This window comes from Athene noctua, chromosome 2 (genome assembly GCF_965140245.1).
Source record: "Athene noctua chromosome 2, bAthNoc1.hap1.1, whole genome shotgun sequence".
NCBI classification, from domain to species: Eukaryota; Metazoa; Chordata; class Aves; order Strigiformes; family Strigidae; genus Athene; species Athene noctua.
Genome location: NC_134038.1, coordinates 96,262,652 through 96,281,479, shown reverse-complemented (window position 1 = coordinate 96,281,479; position 18,828 = coordinate 96,262,652). Strand labels below are relative to the sequence as shown.

The following is an 18,828-nucleotide window of genomic DNA, read 5'->3' as shown; positions in this document are numbered from 1 at the left end:
GCTTGTGGCAGCTTTTCCAATGACTCCTGAAAATTCAATGATTGTATCATGTTTACTGATAACCATATTTAGCATTATGTAGGTATGGATATGAACCTCTGTCTGTTATGTCCATAAACCTTAAATTAAAATTCAAAATGTGGATGAGGTCTATGTAATCCAAGGTTCAGAATACAAATTTACCTTTTAGAGCAAAATGGTTTATTGAGTTAAAATAAAAAAATCTTTGTGGTTTTTCACAATTAGCAAAGTATACAGTGGTATGACTACATCTAATGCCAGTGCCGTGTTCCCTGGAAACTCTCAGATTTGTAGAGATCTACAGAGCAATCCTGGATGTTTTGCTCATTACAGATTTCATAAATATGAAAGTCAAAAAGGGCCTTAGATCATTTATGTTAGCTTCTAGTACAGGCTAGAAAATGTCAATCACTTGCTCCATAAATTAGGCATCAAGGGATAGAAACCCAAAATTTCCCTTTGTGGTTACCTCTAAATAGTACACTTTCCGTCTCCCTGTCTAAAAGAAAGAACAAAAAGGGAGTCCAGTTTCTAGTTCAAACATAACAGATTTTAACTTCCCTTTATCCTCTCTGGGCTTCTTCGCTAAATGTTAACAAACACTTCATAGAGTTTGGTATTGTTGCTAGGAAGGTATTAATAGATAGCTTCATGAAGTCACTTGCAGATGTCTGTTTGGTAAGTTATGACCTCATTGTGTCTCTTGGTGGAAGTGATGTTTGGCTTTCTATCCAGCTGCGATAATGATGAGCATGTGAGGAACCTGACGGTCGCTCCAGAGAGAGGCGATGCCAGTGCCGAATCGGGCTCTGTGTGTGCAAAAATGTTGTTCTAGAGATGAAGGCAGACTAGGATTCTGCACTTTGTAGGTCAAGTAGTAGTTTAAATTAGAATAAGCTGGCACCAGCACTGAAAGATGCAGTATTGTCCCTCTCCTCCCTTGTGCTGTCATCAGTGCAGGGTGGGCTGGATCAGAATGGGTCCAGCCAAGAGATAACCCAGTTAAGAAAAGAAAAGAAAAGAAAAGAAAAGAAAAGAAAAGAAAAGAAAAGAAAAGAAAAGAAAAGAAAAGAAAAGAAAAGAAAAGAAAAGAAAAGAAAAGAAAAGAAAAGAAAAAGTCCAAACAGCATTAATTCCCTCCCCAGATCAATTCCCTCCATATGTTTTACTACAAGGATGTCCGAATTATTGTGCTGTTGGAGTGCGATGTGCAACACAGGAAAAATTGAGTAGGTATAGGAAGGCTGGATGACTTCTGGCATCAGCACAAGTTTATGCCTCATTGAGAGGGACTGTCAAAACACAGCCTTATAGGAACATAAATCAATTCACTGAATAATACTCTGTGTGCAGTTCTGGGCCCCACAATTTAAGAAGGATGTGAAGGTCCTTGAATACATCCATAGGAGGGCAACAAAGCTGGTGACAGGGCTGGAAGGCATGTCCTATGGGGAGCAGCTGAGGACTTTGGGCTTGTCTAGTTTGGAGAAAAGGAGGCTGAGGGGTGACCTCATCACTCTCTACAGCTTCCCGAGGAGAGGAAGTGGAGACAGGTGCTGAGCTCTTCTCCATGGGGTCCAGTGACAGGACATGTGGGAATGGTTCAAAGTTGTGCCAGGGGAGGTTTATACCCAGAAGGTGGTCAAACACTGGAACAGGATTCCTGGAGAGGTGGTTGATGCCTCATGCCTGTCGATGTTTTAGAGGCATTTGGACAATGCCCTTAACAACATGCTTTAACCCACTCAGCCCTGAATTGGTCAAGCACTTGGGCTAGATGATTGTTGTAGGTCCCTTCCAACTGAAATAGTCTTTTCTGTTTTATTCCTAAGCATTTTGAGCCAGCTTTTCCCTGGTTTCCGGGTTTGTTACAGAGTGAGGAGTAAAACAGAGCTAGAAGTTCAAAACGGGGTGAAACTGGCAGGTCTTTGCTAGTTGTGCCCAGGTCATTACCTTACTATTCTAACTTCGTTTTAATTTTCATTTGAAGATCAACTGGAATAACACACCTGATGAATGTTATCAAGAAAAGTCGTGTCCTGGGAAAAATGAAAACCCAGAAGAAGGGAAAATATGTGCAAAGAGCAATTTCTACCTGGAGGAGTTAGAGAAATATACTTTTTCTGTGTGGTAAGTAATCTCAATATCAAATAGTTTCACAACCCAAAATTCTGCCTTGCTATTATATTATGGAGGTGTCTACGTTCAGAAGAATGTTAGGCTGCAAAATCCAACACATAGGTTGACAATTACCTAAGCAATGTCAGTGTGTCCTCTTTACCTGTGCATTTTATGATTATGACATCGTATGCTATTTTTCCACAGATCTCTTTTTTTCTGCATGTGGGTTATCTATTTGTGTAAATATTAAGGATTTCATTTCCTGCTTTTTTGGTCACTGTGGCCCCTGGCCTTATTTACAACATGCAGACCCTGCCTGAAATTCAGAACTTCTGATTTCCTCATACTTTCTTTCCCAATAGAACTTTACAAATAAGAGTTTTTCTTTGCAAAATCATTGTGAAGTAAGGATGGGGTTTTATTTCACCTTCACAGACAGGCATATGAGGTAAGATATATTTAGCACTTATAAGTAACCAAAAGCTTGGATTTTCCTTTACTCCTTAGTATTATTTATGACTGAAGTTGATTAGAAAAAACTTGGAAGCATTTTTTTCTGAGAATGTAATTTTGACATTTGCTGCACTGCTTTGAGAAGCTGTGTCAGGGGAAGATATGAAAGAGGATTTCCAGCAAAACCTTTTCAGCATTTTAAGAGCAATATACTAGTTCTTTTGGATATTACACTAAATATTATTACTTTTCTCTGTTATAAAATACACATATGGGGAATGACTTAAAATGAAAATATAAATTAAAATGAAATTAAAAAGACTGCATGAAAATGAAATATTTTAATTTACTTATAATTATTTTTCCTGGGATTTCATCTTCTAGCTTTTTGCAAAAGTTGGACAGTTATTTGTAATTAGTAGAAAACAATGAAGACCTAATCCTTCATTAAATGAAATGATCTGATAGTCTTTCACATAACTCTGTATTGTGTTTTGAATGTTCAAAGCCCAGCTGTAATGTACATCTCTGGCACCTATGGTCTTCTGCAAATCAACCCCTAGAGTTTCAAATAAAGCATCCAGAAAATGAACATCAGAATAAGGTGGATATCTGTGAAAATTCATTTTTAAATTACTTCCCTATCAAAACATTTGAAGACAGGATTATCTAATCAGGCAAGCCAAGCAGCCTTCAGCATCAGTAGTCCTGTCATTCCCTGCTCTCACCGCATTCACTTGGTGCCGTTACAGTTTGGCAGAAAGTTAGGTAAAGACTCTACAGACACAAAGTACGTTTTCACTATACAAATCTGAACTCAACCCTAGAGATGGTCAGCCCTGAGGATTTCAGGAGGCAGTGAAAAAATAGCACACAATCATATTATTAGACTGCTGTAATTCTGCTGAATTAATCATGGTTATTTTGGACAATTAAGGACTCTCCCATCCTGGCCATAATTTAAGAATACATTTTAGAGTAGCAGTGTTCATCCAAATATCCTTGCCACCTCCCTGCTTTATTTTACCTACCTCAATTTTCAAATAAAATTAACCAAATTATCACGAACCCTTTCAATCACAAGGCGCTTGCTTTCTGTGGTGAACTTCACTGTCTTTCTTCTGTGTCTTGCACAGTTACACAGATACAATTAATGTTTAAAGTCAGCAGCATTTTATTCTTTCTGAAGTTGTCTGGCTTGAAATTGCTGGGAAAGGGACCCAAGTCCATTCTTTCTTAGCAGTGAAGCACTCCTGGAGCATATAATGGTTTCTGGTTGCTGTCCCTGCAGCAGCCTGGCCCCAGGCTTTGAAGCCCATGGCCTCTGCAATTACACAAGGAGCCTGGAGGAGCAGGGGGAACAGGCATTTTTCTAAGTTGGCATGCACCTCGCTGTCTGATTCGGGGGCCAAGAAAAAAAATGATGGTTCTTTCTTCCTTTAGCTTTTCCTTTTCCTGTCTTCGTCCTTTCTTAGGAAGTCCAGTTGACTTTGCCCCATGCTTGTGGGCTCACTGGCTTCGCTAGGCTTCCCTAGGCTTCCCTAGGGGGGCCAGAGGTATGTCTGGGCATGGTAAGTTATGTGTTATGCAAGTTAATGTCAATCGTATATTCCTGCTATGAAATGAAGGCTACAAGGTGTGCTTCACAGTGACAGTGCTGCCAGTTCTTCTGTGAAGACAGCTGAAGCTAGTATTTTATTATTTTTTTTATTTCAATGTGCCTTTACTTCAATATTATAGTTTATTATTTCAATATGCCTTTCTATTTACTGTCTCTGTCATCCTGTTTGAAATAAGGACCAACACTTGCTTTGTTTACTTATTTATTATGTGAAAGTCCTATGAGTTTAGAACAAAACAGAATTTAGAAAGCTTTTATTTGCTTTCTGCTTTGCTTGTGGTAAAATGTCATCTTTATCAGAAGGGAAAAAAGTAAGAAAACAAATTACTCCACTCTTGGTCAATTAATATAGATATTGCACTTAGCATGCCATGTAAAGACTGTGTCCTTAATATTTTTTTTTAAAACTTAGAGTTAATTCAGTTTCCATGTGTGACTGAAGGAGTATCCAATACCTTATGATTTGTTAGTTCCATTTGTTACCGTACCAGCATGATGCTTCAGTTGTTACTCAACTCTGTCTGTCTCTTCTCCTTTTATTCTCTCCCATTTTCTCCATCAAAGGGCATCAACTCCTCTTTGTCTGTTTCCAGACCTTCCTCTCTGTTAGGATTGCTACCTTTTAAAAAATGCAATGCAAGATAATTAGCTACTACAAAAATTTTTAATAGGACTGTAGATCTGGGGGCAGCTTAGATCTCCATAAACTTCAGAGTTTTAGATGCTCCAAGATGCAATTTGAGCAATTTCCTTGATCTTTTATTGCAGCTGGTAAATCATTTATTGGGCTAGGTTATTTTACAAAATCCTCTTTAAAAAAAAAATCCCATAAAATGTATTTATCATAAAATACTGCACAGCCAACATTCTTCAAAGTTGTACATACCCTGTATTAATTAAAAGTTAGTGTTTTACTGTGACAAGTTAAAAGTATCCACTCTGTCTCAGTCTCCTTCTTTTTTCCCTCTGTCCCTGCCTCTCCCTGTATTTTTTTCACTCTTTTTTCCTCTCTCTCATCTTCTCTTTTCTTGTAGGGCTTGCCAAAGGGGAGACTGGCAAGTAGGAGCAAAATACTCTTTCGTGATCACAAATATTTTTCTGATAATTGTGATTTTTCTTTTGTTTTCATTGCTATAGTATACTCATCCTTTTCTATTCATATTATTTTGACAGTGGTGTCTCACGTCTGTAGGCCATAGTCAAACCTCCTTACAGTGGGCATTATACACATATGTAATAAAAAGATCATTCTGGCTGCAAAAGCTCACAGTCTTCAGGTTCAATCTTTCAGCCTATACAAGTGACTTTTCCACCATGCCTATATATAACAGGCTTTTTCACAGGTCCAGTGAATTGGTAGTGAGTAGGATGAGTCTGAAACATGAGAGAGAGATGTTAGGACAACAGATGGGCATGGTCACATATTACAGGGAGGTGCATGCTGTTGAAGTAGTCAGCTGCAGTCACAGCCCTGTAGCTGCTAAATGGTCACTGAGTGTTTTGCAGACCTTCATGGAGAGCCGACTCCAGGACCTTGCCTTACACCATGGAGTCTCTGAACTTCCCTTTTCTCAGAGATTTGTATTTCTGAAACTAAAAGCCCATGTAACCTGCAGCAGAACATGAATATTTTTAGTGGCTATTGTCTAAATTGGACAGGTGAAATCTATAAGTTTGAGAGGGAGAATGTTTGGAGGAATTTTGACCCTTGCAGCCCAAAACCTGCTGTCAGAAGCTTTCTAGCCCTTCTTCTGTTCCCAGAAAGAAGAACAATTTGAGGAAATAATGTTCTTCATGGCTGTTACTACAAAGCCAGATTTCCTGAAAGTGCATCTTTCTGAGGAAATACAGATCTGAGAAATAATTTCAGCACTTCAGCATGTTAACACTGCTTTTTATACATAGAGGAGATAGGAAGAAGATCCCAGATTTCAAAAATCTTCATCTGTCTTAATAAAAAAACAAAACAAACCAAAACATAAACACTGTGACTCTAGGAATCTTCAAGCTTAAGTTTAAATAAAAATAGTGAACCAGCAGTTTCAATCACCAACAACTTATCATCAAACACAGCTCTTAAGGGTTAAAGTTATACAGTAATATAAAAGTAACGATCATCCTTTGTCTCCATGCAATTAGATTTTTAACAATGTGCCTGTAGCTCATACCCAGGCTAAATGCTGCTTTGAAATATTTTCTTCTTAACTCCAAATGTGTAAAGCTGTCTCTGGCCAGCTTCTATAAAAATAATTTCTTGTAGGGCGTTGCCTTTTGTGGGGGAATACCCAGCGCCCTACACAGCAGTGCTGCGCGTTGCCCATGGTAGCTTGGCTGGAGGCTGGTCGGTGCAGCACCAGGTGCAAAATCAGACAGCATTTTCAGACAGGAGACAAGCCCGTGTCCCATGGCACACAGGTATCAGTAAGAAATAAATCCTACCTAGGTTTATATTCTCACACCTCTGGAATCCAGCGGGGGTGGGCCAGGCTTTGGTTCTCACTTGCAATCATTAGGAGCAGATGCAGCCCCTGTCCAGGTGTGGTAGCAAGGGAAGAGTGTAGAAGAAATAGGCTTTTGGCAGCATGGGTAGGGTGGATGGGGTTGAAGATCCCTTTGCAATCCTGCCTCTGCACCTGCAGATTTTATGCTTTTACCTACTGTTTTTTTGTTTTGGTTTGGGTTTTTTCAAATTGATGAGGACACTGAGGGGCAGAAAGAGTTAACTGTAAACAGCACAACATAGGAAACTTGTTTTTTAATAAAAACAATAAACTTTGCCTTTATAATACACATGTGATTTGACATTGAAATAAATGCAGATGCTTCTTTGCTTGGTGTATTCCCTGTTGTGCTTTCTAAAACACCTTCACATATGGTTTGCCTCATTCCTGTGAAACTGCTTGTTGTTTATGTCATACAAACAGAACAGATTGAATTTACACTGAGTAAGGAGGGTGATGAATTCTACGTTGGAGCAAAATCCTTGTCTAGGTGTTTCAAATTAGTTCAAAATGAGTGTTGCCTGTTTAAAAAGTTTCTCTGCATTCTCCTTTGAGCTCTTCTACAGATTTTATTAAAATAAAAAAAGAATTCTGAAGCTGCCTATAAATGCAACCTTTTATTCAAATACGTAACATTTACCTAAAATCAAAGGTCAAATTTTACCAGTTTTTTATCGCTGTCCTAGTAGGATCTGTTTCATGCACTATATATAAAATATTGCCATGAAGAGTGGGTATTCAACTTTCTTTGTGAAAAGGAGACTAGCTCTTTATTGCTTGCTGTAAAAAGCAATAATAATTTAAAAATTACTTCAAGAAACGGTTTCTCAGTAACTTCTGATATTCCCCCTAAACCCTATTTCATTGTTTCTAATTCCATTTTGAAGTGAAATCTAGTTAATATTTTTCAAGATGGACATTTAAAGGCAGGCCAAGCTTTACCTCTTTGAAGAAATCAGGAGTCCCACTGTTTTCTTTGAATACCTTCAAATCTTTCAGATGTAATTTTTAAAAATTATTAAGTTTTGGTGGTGTAAGCACTGAGTGTTACCAGGATTCTGAAATCTTTGGGGGAGTTTAGTTTTACAGGCAAGGCACAGAATGACACTGGTCGTGGATTTTTTTTTTCATGTATTCAAACGTCAGATTGGTGTTTATGTTGGTGCATGTTATGCCTTTGCAGATCAAATTTTTATAGCAGACTGGTACATATATCTGTGGAATTTTAGCTTTCGTCTTAGTTTTGTGAGGGGTTTTTCTGCCACTGTAAAAGTTGTTTTTTGGAAACTTATCCTATAGACAAATTATTAAATACAGCCATGGCATCTTTCTTATTCCCTGTGATTTTTCTGAATCTGTCTGCTGCTTCTTTTACTATACAGTATAATACATAAATGGGCAAATTCCAATGAACTGCATACAGTTAGAGAGACTGTATTTCTTTGCTGTCTTGTGCAACTGAAGAATTATAGCCCTGTAACAGTTCATTGTGGTAAAATGGTGCAAGTGAAAAGTGAATGAGAAATAAGGTATCTTCTGCTGATGGTTCAGATGCAGAGGTGGAGGCTGAGGGGACCAAACTCTTTAGAAAAAGATTCGAAATCAACAAAAGGAATTATGTCAACAATTATCTAAACTGCTGGAAAAAACAGCAAACAAAATTTAAAGGATTGAAAATACGTGTTAAGGAAACATGAGTCTACTCAGAACTATCTTTTATGGGGGTCTTTTGCAAAGCCCTCCAATATCTATGCACACATTATTGATTTTGCCGGAATTTGATGTTATGGTGACAGGGAACACTTACTACTGCAATTAGTTATGCACTTCAGTACAATTTTGCTTGATGATAATTTTATTTATAATTTAACATATACATTTATATATATATTCAGGATGATGAAAAGAGTTGGCAGCTGCTGTCTTTTGTGCTGCAGCTTTCAGACCTGCAGAACTCCATCAGCTGAGAGCTGACCTCAAGAAGTGGACAGAGGAAATTTGTGATATCTACAAATCACTCAGCTGAAAGTGTGAGTTGAGAATCATCAGTTAGTGATCACTAACTGAAAGTGCCAGGGAGATGTTTGGTTGGTTGGCTGTTTTTTTTTCCTCTCTCTCTTTTTTTTTTTTTTTTCCCTTCCCTTTTCTACTGGCTTTAATATTCTTGAGCATAAAGGAGCAGTGAGCTCAGTTGTTGAGCAACTTCAGTACAAACCCCAAGTTTTCTTAGAGATCCTGGCAAGGAACTTGTGTGGTTGCCATCTGCTTATATGTAATGGAGTTGAAGAGCAGGCAGATGCTCCCCAATGCTGGAGCAATTCACAGTTTGACCTAGCCTTCTCCAGAAAAGTATGTTTATAATTCTCTGCCAAAAAACTTTCTCTGCTCTCCTCTTCCCCCTAAGGGAATTCCTATTCAGTGAAAGGGAAAGATGATGGTTCAAATTTGTCAATAGTCAAGGGAAAGCTGGGTATGTTGACAGAATATGGCTATCATGCAACTTTTTGACTGAAATCACTAGTTTCTCTTCTTCTTAAATACTGGGAATGTTGACTCTCCAGTTACCGAGCAGCCTGGGCTCCCAAAGTTGTTGGAGCCTTTGCCATGAGGGAAGTGAAAGTGCCGCCGAGAGAGTACAGCTGGCATTTCTCCCTCACAGGCATTTCACATCATTTGGCCTTGATTCCTGCTCAGCACAAAAGTAATTTTTGACATAGCTGAATTGCTCTTTGGTTTATTCAGACTCATAGGAAGGTAGAAGACTTGGCAAGCTAGCTGTGAAGCATCGGGTAGAGAGAGATGTGGTTGTTGTTTGTCATTTAATACACATTTTGTTTTCATGAACTAGAGAAGATGACATTACTGATGACTAGTGGAGAAAAGCAAAGCTATAAGTGCGCCCTACACGGTCATCTCTAATGAATAGAATGAATAAAAATAATAAGTGCATTACATAGCTAACTGTCACATCTTCAGGGCACTACAGTAAATAAGTGGGAGTTATACATGTGCATTAGTAGCAAAATGGGTACCACACTTTGGATCCTATTGAGTACAGTGTGGAGAGAAAAACATGATAGATTGCTGCTTTTTATCTGTCACTGCTGTGGCACAGAAGCATAGACCATATGTATGTAAAATGACTTTGTTATTTCAGTAAATTCTCTAACTCTTTCTGTTGTAGCCTGTAGCAAAATGAATAAGTAGCTGAAGATCCTGGTGGGATAGTTCTGAATCTATCAGAATAAAATACCTCTGCAAAGGCATAATTATTATTAAATATACAGTGATGTGTGACAAAACAGCCAGCTAAGTTAGGAGGGCCTCTGCCCTTACAGGTTTCCAGGACAAACCAAGACACTTTGCAGTGTGGGAGCAAGAAGCCGTGATGGAGTATTGAGTTTGTGTGTCCAGGTTTTGGTAGCAGGTGGCGACAGGGGTGACTTCTGAGAGAGCTGCTTAGAAGCTTCCCCCAGATCTGAAAGAGCCAATGCCAGCCAGCTCCAAGACAGACCTGCTGCTGGCCAAAGCTGACTCCATCAGTGATGGTGGTAGTGCCTCTGGGATAACATATTTAAGAAGGGGAAAAAGAAACAGCAGCTGGAGAGAGGACAATATGTGAGAGAAATAACTCTGCGGACACCAAGGTCAGTGAAGAAGGAGGGGCAGGAGATGCTCCAGGTGCTAAAGCAGAGATTCCCCTGTAGGCTGTGGTGAAGACCATGGTGAGCCAGGCTGTGCCCCTGCAGGCCATGCAGGACCCCATGCTGGATCAGCTGGGTGCCTGAAGGAGGCTGTGACCCCATGGGAAGCCCTTGCTGGAGCAGTTCATGAAGAACTGTAGCCTGTGGGAAGGACTCATGTTGGAGAAGTTCATGGAGGGACCCCATCTCAGAGCTGGGGAAGAGTATGAGGAATCCTCCCTCTGAGGAAGAAGGAGCAGCAGAAACATGTGATGAACTGGCTGCAACTTCCATTCCCCATTCCCCTGTGCCACTGGGGTAGAGGAGGTGGAGAAAACAGGGAATAAAGTTAAGCCTGGGAAGAAAGGAGGGGTGGGGGGGAAGGTGTTTTAAGATTTGTTTTTGTTTCCCATTATCCCACTCTGATTTAACTGGCAATAAATTAAACTAATTTCCCAAGTCGAGACTTTTCTACCCATGACGGTAATTGGCGAGTGATCTCTCCCTGTCCTTATCTCAGCCCATGAGCCTTTCATTGTATTTCCTCTCCCTTGTCCAGCTGAGGAGGCGGAGTGATAGTGCAGCTTTGGTGGGCACCTGGCATTCAGCCAGGGTCAACCCACCACAGATAAAAGCTGAAAAGAGCAGAGCAGGAAAGTTTGGCTCTATAGGGACCTTGTAACTCATGACTTTTGTTTCTTATCTCAGAGGTGATGATAAAATTACAGATAACAATCAAAATCCATCTCCTTAATCGCCTAGTGGGACCAATTTTTCACATCATGTATTTTTCCTTGCTTTAAGTAGAATATCTCCCTCTCTGGCAATATCAGACTGGGGCAGAACAGAGATAAGAAAGGTGAATAGGAAAGAACAGAGAGGATCTGCCATTTGCCTAGTCTTATATCCAAAAATTCAGCCCAACCTGTCGCATTTGGGAGTCTGGTTACGCAATTCTGAATAAACTGTAGTCTGTCTGCCTTTTGATTTAAGAGGAAGTCCAGCAAATAGGGAATTTGCAGTTGTCATGCCTGACTGCTATGAAGGTCTGAATCAGTATTCAGCTTAGTTTTGAACAGACTACATAGCTCTGTTGTACTTTGTCCTTGTAAGCTTCTTGGGCTGGTACCTAGATCTATCACAGTTTTTGTTTTCGGTCTCTGCTGAGAGATAATGACTGAAAACATGCCAGGCAGTTTGTTCTATGGGATTCCCAGTGATGAAACTCCTGGTTCAGCTATTCTTTCTTGCAGCTGTACTGAATGCTGTGTCTTTCTCTTGAAGTGCAGAGATGCCCTCTCTGACTGTTAAACCTCCAGTCTAAACAATTGCAGGCAAAGGCAGCTGGGGATGGGAAAAAAAATCCCATTGCTTCATCAGTCCCGTTACTCAAAAATAGAGAGCAAACTATTTTACAGAGCTTTTAGCTAACTACTGATGTAATTTGTTCTGCATTGTTTGCCCATTAATACAAAATTTACTGTTTCCTTTGAAGTTTGCTTTTATATAAAGGAAGCAGCGCCACCCTTAACCATCATGTGTATCATTTTATGTAGGGTAACTGTCTGTGTTTGTCTTGCATTTCAGTTAAATTTAGTACGGGGGCCTTCTAGAGTCTTTGGTTGCTTGGTAAGATATAGTATTTCGAAGTTGGAATAATTTCCATTTCAAAACATTGTATCATGATCCCCATCTTCTAAAAAACATTTGGATATATGTTCATGCCACAAGTATTCAATTTAGCCTTAGATGTGGCAGGAATTTTGAGGAAAGATTCTCTTGTCTCTGAGTATCTGCCTTTCCCTCTCTGACTTCAACATACAAACATCAGATACAGAGTTTGACCTGCAAAATGTCGGAGAGTGAAAGATGCATATTCAGTCCAATTCACACATTTCACTATCCTGCACAGTGCATCTGGAGAAATACTCCCTGTTTGTACATGTGTTATTTATGTAAGTACACAAAGACAGTCCCCAGTTCTCCCATAAGAACCAGCATCTCCACTGTGGTAGTGTCTCTCTCATTCCTTAGCTTTCAGAAAAAGTATGATAAATGAGAGGTTTAAAAAACCATAATGCCTACATTTTTTTTTCCTCAAGGCCAACACTGAGTAAGTATTGAATTTCCAGATCTGAGGTCCCAATAACTGGAAACCAAATGATCTTTTAGTGCCTTTGGATGGAAATATGCTTCCTTGATATTTTTAATGAGCCCCTAATAAATGACCAGCCCAGATATTAATATCATAGCAGGACTGTCCAAACGGTGGCCCAAGGAATGGCTCTATCCAGTGTCTCAGTGGACTCCAACAATTCCTTTTGATTGCATATACTCAAAAGCTTAACACCAGCTGTGTTGTAGTCACAGAGACATGACTGTAGTGTACTGCTACTAATCTGTGGAGTCATGGGAGACTAAAAAGCCTACTCTAGTTCATTGGTAAATTGGCTATTATTTTTAGTTAGTTCCCCAGGTGAATGCATCCATGCTATGCTAATAATCAGTCTGAATTAATTCTGGGAGAGTTTTCAAAGCACCATATAGTAGGCTGGTGTCCCAGGTTCTCTCCTGTGTATTAGTGTGGAAATGTATTACATTAAAAGCTCTGTTTATTAGACTATCCTGTTTCTCTAAAGCACTGAGTCCATTTAAGCTAATGTACTAGTTTCTTTCCTAAAAATTTCTGGATCTATACTTTTTAATAAAAATTAACTGTGGTAGAAAAGAGGGGTGGATAGGAAATTCAGTGAAATCTGACTTGGACAATGTAAGAAATTCTCAATTATGGAATCAAGTGACAAGAGAAGTAATGTTTAACCTGGTCTGCACAAAACTGCAGCCATGTGCCATCTTCCCATTTGCCTTCACTGGGCTTTGGATCAGGCCCTGGAGATATCAGCCATATTTCAAGGGTTTATGATCATTGCTAACTTTGGAAACACTGCCAAGCTTCAGAAGAGGGACTGCATTCCACAAGCACCAGGAGTAGCCTTTTCCCTACTTTGAGTAATGTTACAGGAACGATAAAATATTCTTGCTACTGGGAACGCAAATCTCTGTGGGACTTAGATGGGACCTGACATTTATACAGTTCATTGCTACTGTAGATCAAGGAACGCTACTTTTAGCAAAGAATGCATATTCATTCTTTTTTGTTAACCTTTGCTTCAGTGCATTCATGACAAGATTGTATGGGTATGTAGCTGTGTTTTAACAGTTTTTTAATTTCAGTTGTTGCTTGAAGCACTATGCTGGAAATTAGACACTTTTAGTAGTTCAATTATTGTTGATTTATTCATCCCTCTTGTAGATACAGTGAATGTAGTTACGATAGTAAGGTTATCTAGTTCTGAATGCCAAATGCCAAGTTTCAGAGCTTACATCTTGGCAACTGCAAGACTTATTGGCTTGGAATTTGTCATGCCAGCAGTACTGCCTTGTAGCATTTATTTCACAGATTTTCATTAAATGGGGGAAGACAAGAGAGAATAGTGCTACAAGTGACATCGCACATCAAACTGTTTACTAACATTACAGGGAAATCAGCTCAAAATAATGTACTCCAGGCTTCATTCTGCCATTTTCCTAGACTTCATTGGAAGAATGGCACCATTACAGTAAATATAACAATGTAAAAAAGCTAATCAGGAGAAATGTTTTATTTAATATCACTCTTTTTGAAAAAAATGGGAAGCCTAGAATAACAAAATAAACTAAAAATGCTGTATAATGCTTGAACATTCATTGACTTTGTTCTAATTTCTCTTTTGTGGCAATGAGTGAGCAGAAACTTGCTTAAATTCCACTAGCTTTAGCATCTGAGTATTTATTAAAGAAAGTGAATGCTGTAGTAATACAAAGGGGCAGATCCTCAGCTGAGGTAAGTTGTTAAAGTGCCATTTCCAGTGGAACGATAACAATTTACTCTAACTGAAGCATAAACTTTTATGCTAACCCACTGTAACACTTTCCATCACACTGTAGACTGTCCACATGTGAAATATAATGCACCTAATGGCATTTGAATTAGCTGTCATTGGAGTCATCTGTCATACTATAATCTTTCCCAGTCATTTGTGAGGTCCTCTACTACTTAGCCTCACTCTACTTTTCAGTAGCGTGTCTTGTGGTGATGTTACTCTACACCTAAAGATATCAGCTCTGATCTCCCCTTGCCACCACTTCCACATACAGCTTTAACTTATGCCTTTTACTCAGAGATAACTCCTCATGATATCTATGAAGTCTTTCCTCTAATTCCATCCTTCCCAAAAAGACAGCTACAAATCATCATTATCTAGCTCTGCTTAGAGTGATGATAACCTGAGACTGATGAGCTAACATGATATTGAACCAAAACACATCCCTATACATGGCTTTCAAATTACATTTGTGTTTAATTCTCAACCATGTAGTTTCAAAGCTACATTACAATTTCTCTGAAGCATGCATTGGGAATGTTACTAGATCATCCAGCACTTTGGATGCTTCTAGAATAATAAGGAAAAAAAAAAAAAAAAGGAATGCAAATTAATAATTTGTAGTCACCATTTAGCAACAACAGAACTTCAGCTGAAGATCAGTGTCTCTGCAAGGGGCTGATTTTAATAGTTTGGGCAAAACCTGTGGCAGGTGTATGAAAATAGCTTATATACTCAATGGAGTGATCCATAATCAGCTGATAAATAACAATATGTACTGTAGTTATTATTTTGTTTCAGTGGCTGTCATCAGCTAAAGATTTCATCTTTGTTTAAGATTAAAAGGAAGAATCACAGATCATCTTTCTTAATTCATAGCTCAAAGCTTCTCTCCAAAACAACTAAAGCAAAAATTTCAACTGGAAAAAGTAGGAGCATAATTTTTTTCCACTGTGATTATTTCTTCCTAGAGGTTGAGGACAGTATTCTGCACTTTAAATGAAGAGTCTGCACTGAGATTTTCTTTATATGGTATTCACCAAAATCTGAAGACTTTGGCTTTAGAAAAATAATGCCTTTTGTGCTGATACTGCTTTGTTCTCTGTTTTGTTTTGTTTGTTTGTTTTTAAACCAGAATTTTTTACAAAGAAAGACAAAATTTAAAATATATCAAATTGTATTGTTGTTTTGATCTATATTTGCATTTCTCATTGTCTTTGAATACTTCACCCCCTGATTTTTTTAACTGTCTCTTCTTTACCTGGCTGATTTGTGTATGTGAAATATTTCTGGTTTCATTGCTGTCCACTTTTCCTCATTAGTGGTTAACAAGTTTTCTCAGGCAGTTGAAAAACACACACATGCTGTTGCAGGATACTTTCTAATCCATGTTTGCCACTAACTGAATTATACATAGGTGGCATAGCACATATTCAGTCTTTCATCTTTATCTGTTACTTCATCATTACTTTCAATCTGCAGTGAAAAATGTGACTAACATGTTGTGTGGTATAAATAGACACTGCAGGTTGAGATCATTTATGCATGGTTTGAATTTTGATGAAATTTTATACTGCCCTCTGGGCTAAACACTTAACCTAAGTGATTGTCCCAATAATTTTGTTGAATCAAACCTTTTCAGATGGAAGTTTTACCTTTCATTATCTTCTAAATTGTTTACTATAAAGCTTTCCAGGAGTGTTAGGAAGCAAATAAAAAGGACACAGTTGCTGTTTATCAGTGATTCTGTGAATCATTATCTTGTCATTATAAATGACTGGAAATAGGAATATAAAATACTGTCACTCAAAAGACTACGTTTTAAAGTTATTGGAGGCCATCCTCAATATGCTTTTTCTTTTACACCCACAAGATTGGGGATTATACAAAATGTGAAAGAATAAATGTAGATCTATCTATTTACAAGCATTTGTGGCTAAATATATTTTCAATTGGTACAGTTCAATGTACCAATTTACCTAATTCTTAATTTTAATTTCTTAATTACCACAGTTGGGTGATCTTCCCAGATTTATTTATTTGCTATTAAAATGACTTCAGCAGTATTTCTGTTATTTTAAAAAGTGATGCTTTGGGTCTATATTTAGGGTATTTTTAATTTCAATAACATTGTCTCCATGTAGCTTTATTGGTTTTGATGTTTAAAAGTCTAGAATTTATTATTATGAGCTGGAAGCAATCATTGAACACTGACATTTTAAGTATGATAATAATGCAAATAATTGTCATTCACTCAGTTAAGGTATTTCTATTTCTTACAAAAACCAATTACAATACCGTTTTCCTGTCTTTTAACTGGAAAAAAGTTTCCTTTGGTTTTCAGCTGAATATTTTGTAGAGATTTTCACTTCTCATAACCATGGTGAGTGGCTGTCAAATACCACCCGCTACTTGCCCTTAGCCTTTCTTATCTTAACAGCCCTAATTTATTAACGAAATTTAGGGAAATGATTTTTTTTTTTTTTATCTTTCCAGAAAACAACATCTTTTTAACAAAGTTGAAACATCCAGTCCAGAAGAATTAGGCAGCTCAGTTAGTAAAGGTTTTCACTTGGTTGCATGTCTGCCGTGGCATGGGCAGGCCCCATGGTACCATCTGCAGTCCCTGTCTCCTGGTTCTCTTGACAGCGGTAGGTCATGGGGTGGTCTCCTACCCTGACTGTTCTCCTGGGTTTCTTTGATGGAAACCTGGGTACATGGGGCAAGGGTGAAGGGGATGGCACTCGGGTCTCGTTTCTCCATTTTCCTCTAAAGCCAAGGCACCCCAGGCAGGCTGCATGTGCCTGCGTCTCTCAGCCTTTGTGTTGCACATTGGGGTGTTTGTCTGCTATATCCAAGTGAGGTGATTGGGCAAGAGTGCCTCATACAGCATGTGGGATGTGCAAATGAAGAGCTGGTTACTGATTCTGATGAGAGGATCTGCTGACACAAAACAATTTTTTCAGCATCAAAATCTGAACAGTTTATCAAGAAAAAAATTCCCATGGAGAGGTAATTTCCTGGCAAGCACTGCTAGTGAGAAGTTTCAATTCCCCTTCACACAACAGTCTCAATGGAAAATTTTATAGCTAGCCCTAGTGCAGACTCTTTCAGAGGTGTTGAGCACCCACTGTGCCCATTAATTTAAATAAGCCCATAATGTGGTTTACATTTTAATAAAGTTGCAGCCTCCACATGAACCAGGTTTACTGAGTGTTGCCTTCTTTCCTGCTGGGTCTGAGTCTGTTTGTCTGGATAGTGTAAGAGTCTTGGACTCAGAGCATGCCTTCACCCCTTGTGTTCATTAGAAATCTCCAAGCAAAGACTAGAGAAAGTGTGTTTTCATCTAGTAGAGATGACTTTTATTTAGGGATAACCTTGCACACAAGTGGAAAATGAATAGGTTTGTACACGGAAGAGCCCTTTTCTTGGTTGACCTACTACTAACTTATCAGAATTGAACTCTGAAAATTCTGATAAATAAAAGCAATGTATTGTTCTAGTACTTATACATCACTAGAAAGATAGCTTACTGTTAATTTTTAAATCTTCATATATAGTGGTAGAATAAAAAAAAAAAGCAAGCATATTAAGAAAATAAACAAAACAAAAAAGAGATCAGATACTTCACCAGTGTGAATTAGCTTGCAAGTCTGGTTGCTTCAGCAGGGTGGTTATGTTGGCTGAAAATCTGAGGTTTAGTTGCACTTTTTACAAGAGGAAGTATGTGCTGTTTGCAGAAAGGAAGTGTGAAAAGCAACATATGTGTAATTGTGTACTGATTTGTTCATATTTACAGTGAGAGACTGTAGCTCACAGAAAACATTCTTCATCTTTGGCATTCTGAATTTAAATAGACTAGTGGTGGATGCTTTTGTAACCAGGTCTAGTCTCATCGGCTGGCTGCATGTGCTTCCAACATTGTGTCATCCAACTCTGCTCATAATAAATCTAACCAGTTTATTGTTCAAGCTTCTGCACCAACCCCTTGTCTACAATTGAGTCCCAGTTTATTCGTTACTAAGGAGGAAAAGAAAATTTGTGGTAAAAACATTTTTAAAGTCCAGTGCAGATAACTGTCCGGTACTTTAACACTGACTGGTTAAACATGCACAATCACTTTTTAGCTGTTTGATTTGTGTGGTGAAAACTTGGTTTTGCCTTTTGGTGGCATCCCAGCGGTGATTTGTTCAGTGTGAAGCTCTCCCCTTCTCTGTCTTCCCCAGGGACTTGCCAAGCACTCCCATGCAGCCTTCGGCAGCCCTCTGGCCAAGGTGGAACACAGCCTTTCAGCATAAGGACAGTCCCCAGATCTCTTGGGTCACACAACAAAAGATGTATTTTCAATTTTCACTGTTCCTCCTCACTGTGAGTGCAATCTCATTGCCCTGTATGGTCTGCCACAACACTTGGCCAGAGAGGTGCCAGAATAGGTAACACCCCAGTATTTTACAGTCTGTCTCAAGCTACCCACTGAAATGAAGCAAGCATATGACCCCATCAGA

General features: G+C 38.7%; 1 protein-coding gene across 1 annotated transcript in view; it reads left to right on the top strand.

The window, feature by feature from the left end:
* Window positions 1-18,828, top strand: part of LOC141956677 (uncharacterized) — a 119,136-nt gene that overhangs the window by 38,719 nt on the left and 61,589 nt on the right. The window contains exon 8 of the mRNA XM_074897481.1: window positions 2,012-2,151. Within this exon, the coding sequence (XP_074753582.1) occupies window positions 2,012-2,151 (140 nt within the window). The remainder of the gene's footprint in view (window positions 1-2,011; window positions 2,152-18,828) is intronic.